Source organism: Eulemur rufifrons, chromosome 20 (assembly GCF_041146395.1).
Source record: "Eulemur rufifrons isolate Redbay chromosome 20, OSU_ERuf_1, whole genome shotgun sequence".
Lineage (NCBI taxonomy): Eukaryota > Metazoa > Chordata > Mammalia > Primates > Lemuridae > Eulemur > Eulemur rufifrons.
This window is the reverse complement of record NC_091002.1, coordinates 41875652-41890932: the sequence shown is the minus strand read 5'-3', so window position 1 is coordinate 41890932 and position 15281 is coordinate 41875652. Positions and strand designations below refer to the sequence as shown.

The 15281-nt window shown below is 46.2% G+C and overlaps 1 protein-coding gene across 2 annotated transcripts in view; it reads right to left on the bottom strand.

The window, feature by feature from the left end:
• SLC9A8 (solute carrier family 9 member A8) overlaps positions 1 to 15281 on the bottom strand; it is a 62294-nt gene that overhangs the window by 17786 nt on the left and 29227 nt on the right. For both annotated transcript variants that reach the window (XM_069495640.1, XM_069495639.1), the window contains exons 8-10: positions 13822 to 13965; positions 7507 to 7645; positions 6277 to 6382 (exon numbers count right to left, since the gene is read on the bottom strand). In XM_069495640.1, coding sequence (XP_069351741.1) covers positions 6277 to 6382; positions 7507 to 7645; positions 13822 to 13965 — 389 coding nt within the window. The remainder of the gene's footprint in view (positions 1 to 6276; positions 6383 to 7506; positions 7646 to 13821; positions 13966 to 15281) is intronic.

Below are 15281 nucleotides of genomic sequence, written 5' to 3'. Positions count from 1 at the left end.
GGGTGAAAATCACAGCATTGCATTGCAGACTTTTCGACTGCTAAGCTGACTGTCTACACAATACCCTACAAAATATAGGAATCCTACTCTTTCTGTATTGCCCAACAGGTGTGGGCTGCCTGAGTGACAGCAGCAGCTGGGACATTTGATCTCCTAACCCTCCTAGATAATAGCAGATGCCGCTGCTCTTTCGGTTTTTCCCTGACACGGAGATTCCAGCAATGCTTCCTGGAAGACACAACTGACAATGGGCAAAGGGAAACGAGGGGGCAGGAAATTCCTTCACTGGCTACATGAGAGCTCTTTGGAGCTCCAGAGTCGTTCTGGATCACTGTTCCACCAGACACTAAGCAAGCGCACAACAGAAACCTCCAGTTGGTTCCTCTCTAAATTCACTTGCTCCTCTCAGTATGTCCCTGCAGGTGACCACCAGGAGAGCTGGCCCTTCCTGATCCTGCAACAAAATGCGGGCACCAACACCATCGAAAGGCGAAGCCACATGAAACAGAAGGGTCACAAGAGTCACGAGACCACAACCTGGTCTGGAACTCAACCTCCACCATCAGACTGGGGGGGGGGGGAGGGAGGGCGAGGCACAACCAACTTAAGTTTTTTTTTTTTTTTTTTTAGAGACAGGGTCTCACTCTGTCCCCCAGGCTGGAGTGCAGAGGCACAATCATAGCTCACTGCAGCCTTGAACTCCTGGCCTCAACCAATCCTCCCACCTCAGCCTCCCAAAGTGCCAGGATTACAAGCGTGAGCCATTGCACCTGGCCCCCGTTGTGGTTTTTAAAGAGATGCCAGAAATCTGTTTCTTATGGGAAATTGCCAAATTTTTAATGATAGCAACCAATTCAAATGTTTAAAATTTTTCTGTATAAATAAACCCTATCTGGGGGCTGAGTTTGGACCACAGCTGCCATCTGTGCACTTGACCCACCGGTGTTAGAAACGGGCCATCTGGACAATCCAAGAGCACTTTTCCCCAGGCTAGTGTGGGGTCAGGGCAGCTCTCAAGTTTTGGGCTAAAGGAAAGAGTCAAGGAAGCGGTGGGTGCAGAAGCCTGAGGGCCAGCTCATGGGTCTGCCCTAGAAGCTCCCCCAAGTCAGGGGACTCTCCCCACCCTGAGCACCCTCACACGCTGCAGCTGCCACCTGAAGGCAGGGGGATGGTGCAAACTAGGCTCACTTTTATAAGCAATATAAAAAGCGTGGCTATTTTAAAAAATACCTTAAGGAAGAATTTCCTTTAAGAAGGCAAAATCATTTAAGAAAGAAGATAACAATGTGCTCTTGGAAGGAAAAAGGGAAGAAAAAAGGGAGGGAGCAAATCCACGTCTGCTTGTGGTTAAATCAATTGTTTTAGATGTAATAAAGGAAGGCAGGAAGGGCTCAAGTGTAAAAGGCAGTGAATAGGCGTCATGGTGCAACTTCCACTGTATTGTACCTTACTGTGGGCAAAGTATGACTTATGTCTTGAGGGCTGAGTCAGACCATACCGAGTCTTCAAATTTTGCTATAAAACATTCAGACTCACGGAGGTATAGCGTGAAAGAGAATCGCCATTCACACGGCCTGCTCAGAGGTAAACACTATCAACACTTCAACATGCAGACTGCCAGTTCTTTTACAATGTGACTATAAAGTTTACCCATCTTTTAAAAAGTAATAAACAGGATATCACACATACGGTGCGGATTATCATCAGAGTGATTTTTTTCAAAGGCCTTGGCACACATAATAGAATCCCAGCTCCTTCTTAGGCCTACAGAGCCCTGCAGGGGGCGTCCTTGCCCGGCTCTGTCCCACCCACATTGGTCTTTCCTTCTGGAACATGCCACGTTCCCACACGCCTGTCTTGGACCCTTGGCACCTGCTGTTCTGGCTTCCAGAACACTCCTTCTCCAGGTCTTCCCAGGGATGGCTCCTCTTACCACGCAGGTCTGGGATCCAGTGCCACCTCCGGGGAGCCCTTTCTGTCTGCCTGAACTCCCCACGGTTCTGTGCTGTCAGCCTCTATCACATGACCCTGGTTTCTTTCTCCATCATTTCTCACTACCTGAAATGATCGTACGTGTCTGCTTCCATGCCTATTGTCTTTCTTCTGCAGGCAGGAACCTGACCTTGCCTTGTTTACTACTGTAGATCTGATAGCAAGGGTAGTTCTCAGCATAGGGTGGGCATTTAGTAAATATTTATTGAATGGATGGATGAATGATTGTTCGATTTTTCAACTTTCTTAAAATTTAATAATAGGTCTTTCTTTCCATGGCAGTACAAATAGGTTCGTTCTAAACATGTGGACTTAGGTAAATGATCCATGATCCCTAGGAAGAGAATGTCCTGCTCCTTAGTCTTGGGAACCACTCACTATCAGTCCTTGGTGACAGGAACAAGGGAGCACAGAAAGGAAGGAGAAGACAGGAGAAATGCCACCTTCCCACTTGTACTCGCACAGCACGATGTGGCGGGTCCACACAGCACACAAAGGCCATCCTACCCCTCTCTGAACATCCCGCCTGACAAATACCCTAAAAGGCAAAGTGCAGACAGAGCCAGTCCGTCTCCCGGAGGTAGATGGCATGTTTCCAGCCTGCGTTGCTCTGTCTGGCACCGTCAGCGTGGGGAGCAAGGTCCCTAAGGAAACGAAACCCCTATAAACAGAAAACACTGCCACTCTAAAGAAAAGACAAGAAAAACACTCCTTTGTTTTAATCACAAATTCCGGATGCATATATCTTTGCCAACAGGTACTCAATGATAATCTCAAGGGGGTAGAGGAATAATTCAGAAAAACAGAAGTAAAAATAGCTAGGCTCGAGCCGAGTGACTCACAGGTAATGTTTATCTCAGTGCCAAGGTTTAGTACTGATAAGAGAGGGAACCTGATGGCAGATGCCCGGATGAAATTATCCTGGTAAACTGCTTTGGGATTAAAAACAAACACAACCAAGCCTGGCACGGTGGCCCACCTGTAGTCCCAGGTACTGAGAAGGCTAAGGTGGGAGGATTGCTTCAGCCCAGGAGTTTTGAGTCTAGCCTGGGCAACATAGTGAGACCTCGTCTCCAAACAAAACAAAATACAACAGGACAAAAAACACCACCCAAAAACCCTGAGATTTACAGAGAGTTCACCAATGAAAATGGCCAGAGTCCTCTCTACTTTCTCCTTGGCAAGATCTGCTCACAAAGTACCCAGGTGTGACCCCAGCTAGTGAGCTACAGGAAGGAGAATTCCCTTCAACCGAATCATTAAAAGCCACTGGGGATTTCCACTGTGCCCATAAAGAAATAGCTGCTACACAAATCACTGTCCTGATATAAACAATAGAAAACCTGATACAAGATAGGAAACAAAACTGTTTTCTGACATTGGATAAAAGGCAGGGTAGGATTGTGATTCCGGCTGGAAGGCAAACAAACATGGTGGCCACTCTTTACCCAGAGCCCTGGCCAAGCTTACTGCCTGGAGGCGGGAAACAGGCGGAGGCTCGGGGAGGGCAGACCCAAACAGAGCCCAGCAGCCTGTCTTGCTGAAACGAGGAGACAGATTAGAGTAGGGGGAGCTGCAGAGAAAGAGAGCTCTGGAGATCCACAATAAAGTCCCAGTGAATCATTGCCATGAACATGTGCAGGATGAAATTCCAAGAGACTGGGGAAAGAACCACTAAAAAGCAGTAGGCCGGACAATTCCCAAAGCTGACACAGGGCTTGGAATAGTTTGTGTTCCGACCAGCCGAGTGGAATGACCTCATAATACATACGGTGTGAGGCAGAGGCCTCAGCAGGGCGTTGCCAGCTAGGCCACTGCTACTCCGGACCTGCCCTAAGTTTAAAAGTAACTCTCAAAAGGAATAAACTGATTCTAAGAGACTTAGATACATGCCAGAAGAAAAGGCCAGAACTCTATAAAGGAATACAAGAAAATCTTTATGTACTCAACAACATAAAGTTCACAGTGACTGGCAGTCAAAAAAAAAATTAATAGCAAGCAAAGAGCAGGAAAATGTGATCCATAAACAGAGGAAAAATTAATTGATAGAACAGACCTAGAATTGATTAGCTCACAAGGACATGAACAGAGCTATTATAAACATGTTTCATATGCTCAAGAATATAGAGGAAAAAACACGTATAGGATGAAGAAAGAGATAGAAGATATAAAAATAACCCAAAGGGAACTTTAGGTAAATTACACAATTATCTAAAATGAGAAATAAAATGGATGGGATTAACAGGAGAGTCCACAAGGCAGAATAAAAGATCAGAGGCGTTGAAGACACAGCAATAGAAATTGACCAAAATGAAGCATATAGGGGGAAAAAAAAGACTGGAAGAAAAAGGCCAGAGCATATTGTGGGGCCAACAGCATGCTGTCATAACTGGAGTCTCTGGGGGGGTGGGGAGAACAGAAAAAAAGTTTAAAGAAATGGGTAAAAATTTACCAAATTTGACAAAAGCTATAAACACATAAACTATAAACTCAAGAAGCTCAGTGAACCCCAAGCAGAATATAAAGAGAATCACAAGGACCCTCCGAATCCAGTTGCCACACACCTATCAGGATGGCTAAACTTTTTAAAAATTAAAATAAGCATTGGTGACAATATGAAGAAACAACTGGAACTCCCTCACACATTCTGGTGGGAATGTAAAATTATATAGTCGCTTTGAAAAACGTTTGGCAGTTCCTAAGAAAGTAAATATGTACTTACCAGATGACCCAGAAACCTCACTCCTCGGTATTTACTCAAGATAAATGAAAACATGCAAAACTGTTCATAGCCCAAATCTGGGAAAACCCAAACATCCTTCAAACAGTGAATGGACAAATAAGGACGTATAGGCTACTGATACATGCAAAAACATGGATGTCTCTCGACAATATGATGGTAGCTAAAAGAAAAGAGACACAAAGGACTACATACTACATGATTTCACTTATATGACATTCTGGAAAAAGCAAAACTATGACGACAGCGCAGATCAGTGGGTGCCAGTGCTCAGGATGGGCAGAGGGGCTGACTGCAGAGGGCACAGGGAGCCACGTGGGTGACGAAATGTACATCTTGACTATGATGGTGGCTAAGTCACTGTATACATTCGTCAAAACATTCAGAATAGGTGCATTTACTGTATATAAATTATACCTCAACAAAATTAATACCAAAGAGAAACCATCCTATGCCAGAGATCAAAACATCCCCTGCAATGGAGCTGCATCTCCAGAACAAAGCTCTGAAGGGCCTCACTCAAAGGATGGGGTCAGACTGCTGGGGGCAGAGCCCCTCCCGCTCAGCTGCACCCCCCACACGGGGCAGGGTTGAGTCATGCTCCAGACATGGTACGCAGCCTCCATGTCCAAGTCAGCATCCTTACAGTTTAACAAACCGTGGACACAGGCTCGACTGCCACTTGGGGGCAGAAAGACCAACTAAGCCAAGCCTTGCAAACAGGAGCTGTTGCCTGATTCCAAGGAGGTGAAGGCTCCAAGAACTGTTACTCCCTGAGTGGCCACTCCTCCTCCAGCTGGTGAGCCCCATCTTCCAGGACCCCGTCAAAGAGGACCCCTCTCTGCTGGGAATTGCGTGCCCTCCTCCACTGGGGTGCAGGGAGGAGGCTCTGGGGCTCGACAGGCTGGGTTCCAATCTCACTGGAGCCACCTACGACCTGTGCAGCTTTTAGCTAATTACTTAACCTCTCAGTACCGCTCCCACAGGAGTGGCGAGAGCATCAAAAAACTGGATACAGGTAAGGTGTGTCCAATATACTCTGCTACTGCATCATTACGCCATGACTACACTTTGCTTGTCCCTCTGTGTAGCACTTAGTACGTGGTTTTATGATTATCTGTTCTGGAGGCAGTTGTATTAGAGGAGGGCATCTAAGCATCATTTCTTGAGTCAAAGACAATTAGTTTTAATGGCTGTTTCACCAATTCATCTGTGACCTTGGGCAATTTATTCAATCTTTCTCAGCCTCGGTTTTCTCCTCAGGGACCTTCACCTCCCTCCCACTGGCTCTACATTAATCACGGAGCCTCCTAAGACTGGTAGGAGATAAAAGAAAGAAAGTGGGTCAAGAGAAAAGGTGCCCATGATACCAAAGTGACTGTCTGAGCTCCTGGATCAAGCCAGGCCTAAATCCCCTTTATGGCTTAAGCTCTTCAGGGTTGTGACTGTCTCTTACAACTGAAAGTGACCTAACTGACAAAACCTTTTTCACAGGCAGGACAACGTGCCATCACGGCGGCATTTCCAGGCTCTCTGTCACTTACCTGAGAGTGAGATTCCTTCTGCGAGCCCATAAGGCAGATAAGCAAAAATGATCATCATGCCAAACTCCAAGGAAGGCGTTTTCCTCAAGTCGATATGCTTTAGCACGTGATGACAGTTGTTAAGGAAAAAGAATCAAGGAATAGCTGAAGTCACAAAACTGCTGCCAGCTGGGCATGGTGGCATGCACCTGTCATGCCAGCTACTTGGGAGGCTGAGGCAGGAGGATCGCTTGAGCCCAGGAGTTTGAGGTTGCAGTGAGCTAGGCTGATGCCACGGCACTCTACTCAGGGCAACAGAGTGAGACTTTGTCTCAAAAAACAAAACAAACAAACAAAAAAACGCAGAAAAAGAAAAAGAAAAGAAAAGAAAAGGAAAACAAATAGAAACATAGAGGAAACTACTGAACTGGAAAAAGTTTTCTCTTCCATTCTTTTTATTGGTACAATATAAGAAGCTGTCAGCCAACTCAATAGAGTCTTTAGACTTTTGGACAAGGGAGCTGATGGGAAAATTCAACAAAATGGCAGAAAAACATGCCTTTAACCAGGCAAAAGTCTTTTCTGGCCATCTGTGAAACAAACTGCTCGTGGAGGAGGGCCAGGTGGCCATCTCCCTGAGACGTAGGCTTAGGCGCACACAGAAATGATCTGGTGTCTGCTCCTATTTTAAACATAATGCATTTTCTACAGCAATAAAGGTGCCATTGGCCTGAACAAGCCTCTTTCCTTCTCTGGCTGGAAAAGCTTATGGGTTGTTAAACAACGAAATCAGTGCAAATAACTTCAATGAAGCACACTTTCAAAATCCCTTTTCTAATCCTTTCAGATGAACACTTTCAGTGGGCTAAAGATTTTCTCAATTTGACATTTTCAAAGCAAATTCTCTTCCGAGTTTCTGAACGGGAAAAGTGAGACGGTGGAAAATGGAAATCCTCTGCATGTGGTTATCATACTCTGGGAACCGAGAAGCCCCCAAACCACTTATGATATCCAATAGTGTTCATGTTTTTTAAGCTTTGAAAAGTGACACCCTAAATTTCACATATTAAATTTAAAAATCCTTGAGTTCAAATTAGAGTGTTTCTCAAACCAAAACTAAGCACACAAATGCTCCTTCAAACAAAACCTTAGTCTAAAATCGGCCCCACTAAGGAACCCGAGAAACTGGCTGGAGATGGGTATGATCAAGAATAATCTCAGCCCTGCATGTTCAGCACATTAAAAGGATATTAATGCAGAAATTAAGCCAGTGAGAGTGCCGAGCGCTGCTGAGCCAAAGAACATTTTAAGGAAGTAGTCAAGGGCCTGTAAAAATGTTTGCCACCCACTGACATCTGACATATTTTTTCTTGTTAAACCTTCAGCTGTGCTAGGAAATAAAAGAAGACAGAAAGAAGTTAAAATGTTATACACAAAGTTCTTAGAAATTAACTTAGAACTTAAAACTTACTTCCTGCTCCTTCCCTCATTCATGCATTTATCCCACCATTCAATCAGCAGTCACATATTTGTTTGTTCACTTTGTCCCAGGTATGGCCTTAGTTTCTGGGGTTCAGAGGTGACAGCACAGTCCTCGCCCTCAAGGAGCACCCCCCAGGCTAATGGGGGAGAAAAACAAGATGAGAACTAATGACAATCTGGGTGAAGGGCAAAGGGCTATGGAAACAGGCTGGGAATCTAACTCAGACTGGTGGGGGGCGAAGAAAGTGCTTGAAAATATGTGGGCTGGGTTTAGATTTGGGATAAAGAGCTGCCCAGGTGAAGACATGAGGGAAAACACTCCAGGCCGAGGGAACAGCATGTGCAAAGGCAGGAGGCAGGGAGCCCAAGCATAGGTAGTGCACTGTGGGAACATTCAGGGAGCAGGAAGTGGGGATTGGGGGGAGTGGCAGGAGATATGGCAAGAGCAGCAGGCAGGGGCAGAGGCTGGGAAGAAGCTGGGGAAGGTGCTGGCATTTCATCCTGAAGGCCTGGGAGAGTCCACTTCCTTTTCAGTACAGGAATCCTGTAGCAAAACCTGAAATAGAGGCTGTGGCAAGATGTCAGAACAGAATGGAGCCGCCCAAAGAAGAAATGTCAGGGGTTTTCAGCCTAGAGGGAGGATTTAGGAGGCATTAAACAAAAAAAATTGAAAGAACTTTCCTTTCACCATAACAGAACAAAGCAAAATGTCAGAAGCCACTAAATTCAATCGTTGGTTTTGTCCCCAAAGGGAAAAGGATTCCACCATTAGCAAGGAGTGGTTTTCATTAAATATCCTCCTTCCGTCATCCCACTGCATCCTGCCTCCTGAGCGGCTCTCCAATGCATCCACTCCTCCCCACGATCCTCCCAGGGATATGCCTCACTCATCTCTCGCTAGACATCCTTGCCTTCCTACAGACCAACCCAGTTCTGCCCTCAGTGGCCTAAATGACCCCTTTCAAATGCAGACCCAATCAGATCACCAGCCCTTTCAAAACCCCTCCAGGGTTTCCTGGGGCTCCAGGAGGAAGCCCAGTCTTCTTAGCATGACCTGGCTCCTGTCCCCCTGTACCTCTCTGACCGCATCTCCTCCTCATTCAGGATGGGGCCATCCTGTCACTGGCACCTCCCAATAGGTCATCTTTCACCCTTCCCTGGCCCCAGCGGCCCTGACCCCTTCACACAGACTGGCCCATTTATAGGTTCTCACGGTGCCTGACCTCTCCTTCACAGCACGGGAAAACTGTAGGGCATTATTTCATAAGGACCAAGCCTGTGTCCATCTCGGGCACTGCTATATGCTGGGAGCCTAAAGCAGAGCCCAGCATGCAAAAGATACTCAGTACCTTTTCTCCGAATCAGTAAATGAAACAAAGAAATATTCAGTGTCATTAATCAGCATTTCATGAATTGGTATCATTTTTAAAGCAGAATAATCTCTGATAGAAGGGGAGTTGGTCAAATAACCTTAGAAAGCCTTTTGAGGAGATTCACAGCACAAAATAACATAATAAAGGTTCTGAGAAGTTCTGCAAAAAAGAAATCTAACATTCACATGAAAGTTCTGCAGACTTACCTGAATGCACAATCTCCTCAATCCTCTTTCTTTCCCAGCAGATCACAAGTCAACATCCCACCGTGAGGAAGGTAAGAGCCAACAAGGGATCGTATTGAAAAGTGCTTCTGAAGGCCATGATCACCTATAGCTCCCAAAAGTGGATCTGTGGGCCACACGCAGCCAGGGTCCAGCCTTACCCCCACATCACTACCACGTGGCACCCAGGCTGGTTTCACTGCTTTCTTTTCATATAGAGGAAACTGAGGCCCAAGGAGAGTGAGTAACTGAGTGAGCAGATTCAGGGCTGGACCAGTCGTTTCTGAACTCAAGATATTATAAATGGAAGTAGAATGTGGACTCTTTCTGGCCTGGTAATTTTTTACATTTCCTTTCTTAAGGTTATGTTTCTCATACCTTACAGGATAAAAGACAGTGCTGCTTCAGGATCCATTTCGTGAGCGTAAGCTGTAGCTGGAGAAAACAAGAGGTTTCCTCTACAGCAATTATTATAAACATACATTGTCATAGTATTAAATCAAAGCTAAAAATGATTTAATTAAAGTTAATGAAGAAACAAACATTTCGTTTTCTGGCACTTATGAAGGTAACAACAATAAAAAGGTGGTAATTCATTCACATATTCAGTTGCAAAGATAAATGTGTCAGATCACTTTGGAGACGACTGATTAGGAAGTACACCTCTTAAAAACATGTGATTCTCTACTTTATAACTAAGGAAAGGTGACAACAGCTCCTAAGAGCTGGGTGGTAGGGTTGTTTTTTTTAATATACTACTAAACAAAAACTAAACAGGTCTACCATGCCCCCTTTCTCTCTTCTCTTTGAAACTGCCTGCCAGCCTTCCAGGGCTAGCTCACAAGGCATCTCGTCTGAGAAGCTGTCCTCTAATCTTTCACGGTTGTTGTATCCCCTCGTATTCAAGGCACTGTGTTCACTTCATTATAAACATCTTTCACCACTATGGACAGAGTTCATCAAATCCAACTGGTTTCTGAGCAGCGTCTGGCACACAGAGGTCCCTCAGCAAATGCTGATGGCAGGTGACCAGCATGGTCAGAAGATTCAGTGAGGCTGATTCCTACACCAGCCTGCAGCTCAGAGGGGGTCGGGCTAATGGTGGAAGAGAAGGCTGGAAACTAGACATGCATGTGGTCCACAGATCCAAATGTGGGAATGTTATCCTAGGTGATCGTGGCCTCCAAAAGCACTTTTACAGTAAGAACCTTTGGCTACTTACAATGACTCCATCACTTCCCATCTTAAATAGAAAATCTCTCTGGCCTTTGTACAGCAGAGAGACCTGGAAAAACTCTGAAAAAGTCCTACCTCTGACAGATTTTTTTTCTTTAACTAAATCAGAGACAAAGCGATTGAGTTTAGCTCCCAATGTATAAAAATAACTTGTGATGTCACTTCCAAGTTGGGCAAAATTCCTTATCACAAATGTTCGATATGTGTAGCCAAGATACAAGATAGAAGTAAAAACCAGAAAGCTAAGCAGCTTTCAGAATAGATCTTAAATAAGAAAAAATATTGCCATCAGACTGTTTAAAGGTCTTGCAGCATGATGTATGATAATTTCCTAAGAAAGCTGCGGAAATGTCTGCCAAGAGGGAAAAAAGCCAATAAAAGGGAACTGGTTAAATAGAACATGGTAAATCCACAGAAAGGAATACTCTGTAACCAGTAACATGATGTCACAGAAGACTGTTTTATCAACTCTGTTCAATGGAAAAGTTACAATATATATATTTGGAATATAAGCCCATTTAAACAAAATATATGTATACTTACACCAAATTGTATTTTTTTTTTTTTTTTTTGAGGTGGAGTTTCACTCTGTCACGTGGGCCAGAGTGCTGCGGTGTCAGCTTAGCTCCCAGCAACCTCAAACTCCTGGGCTCAGGCGATTCTCCTGTCTCAGCCCCTCAGAGTGCGAGGATTACAGGCGTGAGCCACCGTGCCCAGCCACCAAATTGTTAACCATAATTATCTCTGGGGAGTAGCAATGTGTGTGATTATTCTTTCTTTCTTTCTTGCCCATGTGTTTTCTTAATTTTATATGAAGAATATATGTATTACTTTTTGAATACCAAAAATATTTTAAAGTTTGTTTGTCTTAAGGTCTGTTGAGTACCTCTTGCAATTGGCCAATATCTGGTAAGCTATGCCTGCAAAGGCAGGGCAAAAATGGGGCAAATATGGTGAAACAGTAACCGGAAGCAGGGGTAGAAGAGGAAAGGATGGGCCGGGCGCGGTGGCTCACGCCTGTAATCCTAGCACTCTAGGAGGCCCAGGCGAGGAGGGAGGATCGCTCTAGGTCAGGAGTTTGAGACCAGCCTGAACAAGAGTGAGACCCCATCTCCTCTAAAAATAGACAGAAATTATCTGGACAACTAAAAATATATAGAAAAAAAATTAGCCGGGCATGGTGGCGCATGGCTGTAGTCCTGCTACTGGGGAGGCTGAGGCAGGAGGATTGCTTAAGCCCAGGAGTTTGAGATTGCTGTGAGCTAGGCTGACACCACAGCACTCTAGCTCGGGCAACAGAGCAAGACTCTATCTCCAAAAAAGAAAAAGAAAAAAAAAAAAAAAAAAAAGGAAAGGATGTCACATTAATTGATGTCACATACTTTTCACACAGCATCCTATTAAACTGTTCAGTCCTCAAATCCAATCCTCTGTAGTCTCTAACAAAGCTTTTCAGAAAATGTTATTAATGCTACAGAGTAGTTATGCTTAGCAAGGAATCCCACAACAAAGGAAACAAGCCAGTATTCAGGTAAACAGAAATTCTATTCTCTAAGCAACACAGATTGGGTTCTAAAATTCTCTTAGCTCGTCTCTGATATACTATCCAGGGCTCTTTTCTCCAACTGTTTTTTTCTAGGGTGGTGGATAGAGTCTCCCTATGTTGCCCAGGCTGGTCTCCAACTCCTGGGCTCAAGCGATCCTCCAGCCTCAGCCTCTAGAGTAGCTGGGACTCCAGGCATACTCCGTGCTCTAACTGCTTTGACTGTCCACACCTTCTCTGGGTTTTGGCAAAAATCCTTGAGTCTTTTTTTTTTTGTTGAGACAGAGTCTCACTTTGTTGCCCAGGCTAGAGTGAGTGCCGTGGCGTCAGCTTAGCTCACAGCAACCTCAGACTCCTGGGCTTAAGCGATCCTACTGCCTCAGCCTCCCAAGTAGCTGGGACTACAGGCATGCGCCACTATGCCCGGCTAATTTTTTCTATATAGATTTTTAGTTGTCCATATAATGTCTTTCTATTTTTAGTAGAGACGGGGTCTCGCTCAGGCTGGTCTCGAACTCCTGACCTTGAGCAATCCACCCGCCTCGGCCTCCCAGAGTGCTAGGATTACAGGCGTGAGCCACCGCGCCCGGCCTATCCTTGAGTCTTTTGCCCACACATGTTAATGACCACCATAAAATGCGGAGTCCAAGCAAACAGCCCTGCATCAGATAAATGCATCTGAGATTATCTTAAATGGATTTCCTTTTCCCAATGACTTCTTGACATTTTATGATTCATTTTTAATTTCTCAGATCCCATCAACTAAGGCATTAATACCAATAAACATTTGAAAAAAATTTGCAGTTTCCAAAGTAGCTTTTACATGATAGCATCTTAAGGTGGGACACCTGTTGGTACTACTATCTCATTTTACAGCTGTGAAAATGAGGGTGACACGCAACAGCTCCTAAGTGGCAGAGTATGGCCTCTGTCTGCTGCTTTTGTCTGCAATAACACTGCCCAAACACTGAGCCCCCAATGGCTGCTGCGTCATCATCTGGGGAACTTATTAAAAACCTATGGTCTTGGGACTCACCCCAGGCCAAATGACTCAGAAGCTCTGAGGGCGGGGCCTAAGAATGTCACATTTGATAAGCAGTTCAGTGGTGCTGAGGAGAAGTTGGGTTGAAAAGCCACCACTAAAAGGTAGGTCGAAGGCCGGGCGTGGTGGCTCATGCCTGTAATCCTAGCACTCTGGGAGGCCGAGGTGGGCGGATCGTTTGAGCTCAGGAGGTCGAGACCAGCCTGAGCAAGAGCGAGACCCCATCTCTACTAAAAATAGAAAGAAATTATATGGACAGCTAAAAATATATATAGAAAAAATTAGCCGGGCATGGTGGTGCATGCCTGTAGTCCCAGCTACTCGGGAGGCTGAGACAGGAGGATCCCTTGAGCTCAGGAGTTTGAGGTTGCTGTGAGCTAGGCTGACGCCATGGCACTCACTCTAGCCTGGGCAACAGAGTGAGACTCTGTCTCAAAAAAAAAAAAAAAAAAAAAAAAAGGTAGGTCGACAAAGGGGGACTCTCATCCCCTAATCACCCGTGGACCCTGACAATATTCCTGTGGCACATGAAAGAAAATCGACAGGTGAGCCAAACCCCAGAGAACAAGAAACCATGGATGCAGCTGCTTTAATATCTGACCTTTGTTACAGGACCTTTAGTTCTGTCACCTGCAGAGGCGTTTGTTCCCTCTACCCCACACTTACTTGGTCAGGACAATGGAGACTGCGTCGTTGAGAATACTTTCCCCAAACACCAGCATGTTGAGCACAGGGTCCACGTGGAGTGCATTGAAAATGGCAATGGTGGCCACTGGATCGACGGCCGATATCAGGGAGCCAAACGCGAAACTGCAAGAGAAAAGGAAGGGGAGATTCTGAAGTGCATGTCACTAGCGCCACGTATCAAAGCACCAAAGTCAAAGCCTGCATTTAACATAACACGTAGTACACACTGGCGCTGAAGTAACTACAGCAGATGGTGTCTTTTCCCCACTTCTCTGCTAGTGGAGTGGTGAAAGGCCCACTCTAAAATGAGTTGGTACGAACAGCCTGCGTTTCCACTGTCAGTACTGGGACTGTATTTTGACCAGCGATGGATGGAAGTCTTTTGCTTGGATGCATTACACACTGCCCAGCCCTCCTGATCAGAGTGGCTGGAGCCAAACAACCCCTGAGCTCCTAGGTCTGACCTCTGCTCTGCCCCTTGCCACCAGGCCATCGCAGTGCCACCTGCGACCAACCCCTGCCCCCACTCAGATTTGCAACACCGAAGAAAGTGCCAAAAGCCAGCAGCAACTCCAGCATTCTGCGGGGGATGGGCGGCGTGGGTGGCAGACTCCGGCACTGACGCCGTCTCCCAGCCAGGCCGGCTGACCTCACTGACAGCACCCACAAAGATCAAGCCACCTCTCGCACGGCCCAGGCACTGGTCTAAGCACTTCACATACAGTAACTCAACACTCCACACAGCAACTGTATGAGAGAATACTACTGCTGCCCCAATGACACCGGGGAAAACTGAGGGACGATGACATCCAGTGACTTGTCCACAGTCAGTCAGCTAACAAGGGCACAGCCCGGACTCAAACCCAGGCTAGCTGGCCCCCAGTTGGTGCTCCTCAGCCGCACAGTGGAAATAGTGACATCCACAGACTAAGACACATCTGGAAAACGGCCAGTGTGATACAGGAAGTAAACCAGGGTGATGTGAGCAAGGGTAACCTGGTGGAGAAGTGGGTGGGAGCCACTTAGATCGGGGGGTCAGGAAAGGCCTCTGAAGAGGTGACACATTTGAGCAAGAACCTATATGACAAGCAGCAGCCAGCCAAGCCAAGGCCTGGGGGCAGAGGTGAGAGCAAGTGAGCTCTGAGGTGGGAGCGGGTTTGGCTGCCAAGAAACAGGAGGGAGGTGCCTGTGGCAGCACAGGGCAGGGCAGGGGGACGAGTGACAGGCCCAGCTCCTTGGAGGGGCCTTGTGAGGACTCTGGATGGCTCAATCTCTCAGCCCCCTTAGTTTGTCGCTCCCGCCGGGTGTTCTCACGAGCCTCTACTCCCTCAAACTGCCACGCCTGGCACTGCCTTCTTTCTCGCACAGCCGAATGGGTGGGTCTGCCCCCTTCTACACCACCAGACAGAACACGGAGCCCCCAGGACACAGCCTGCACC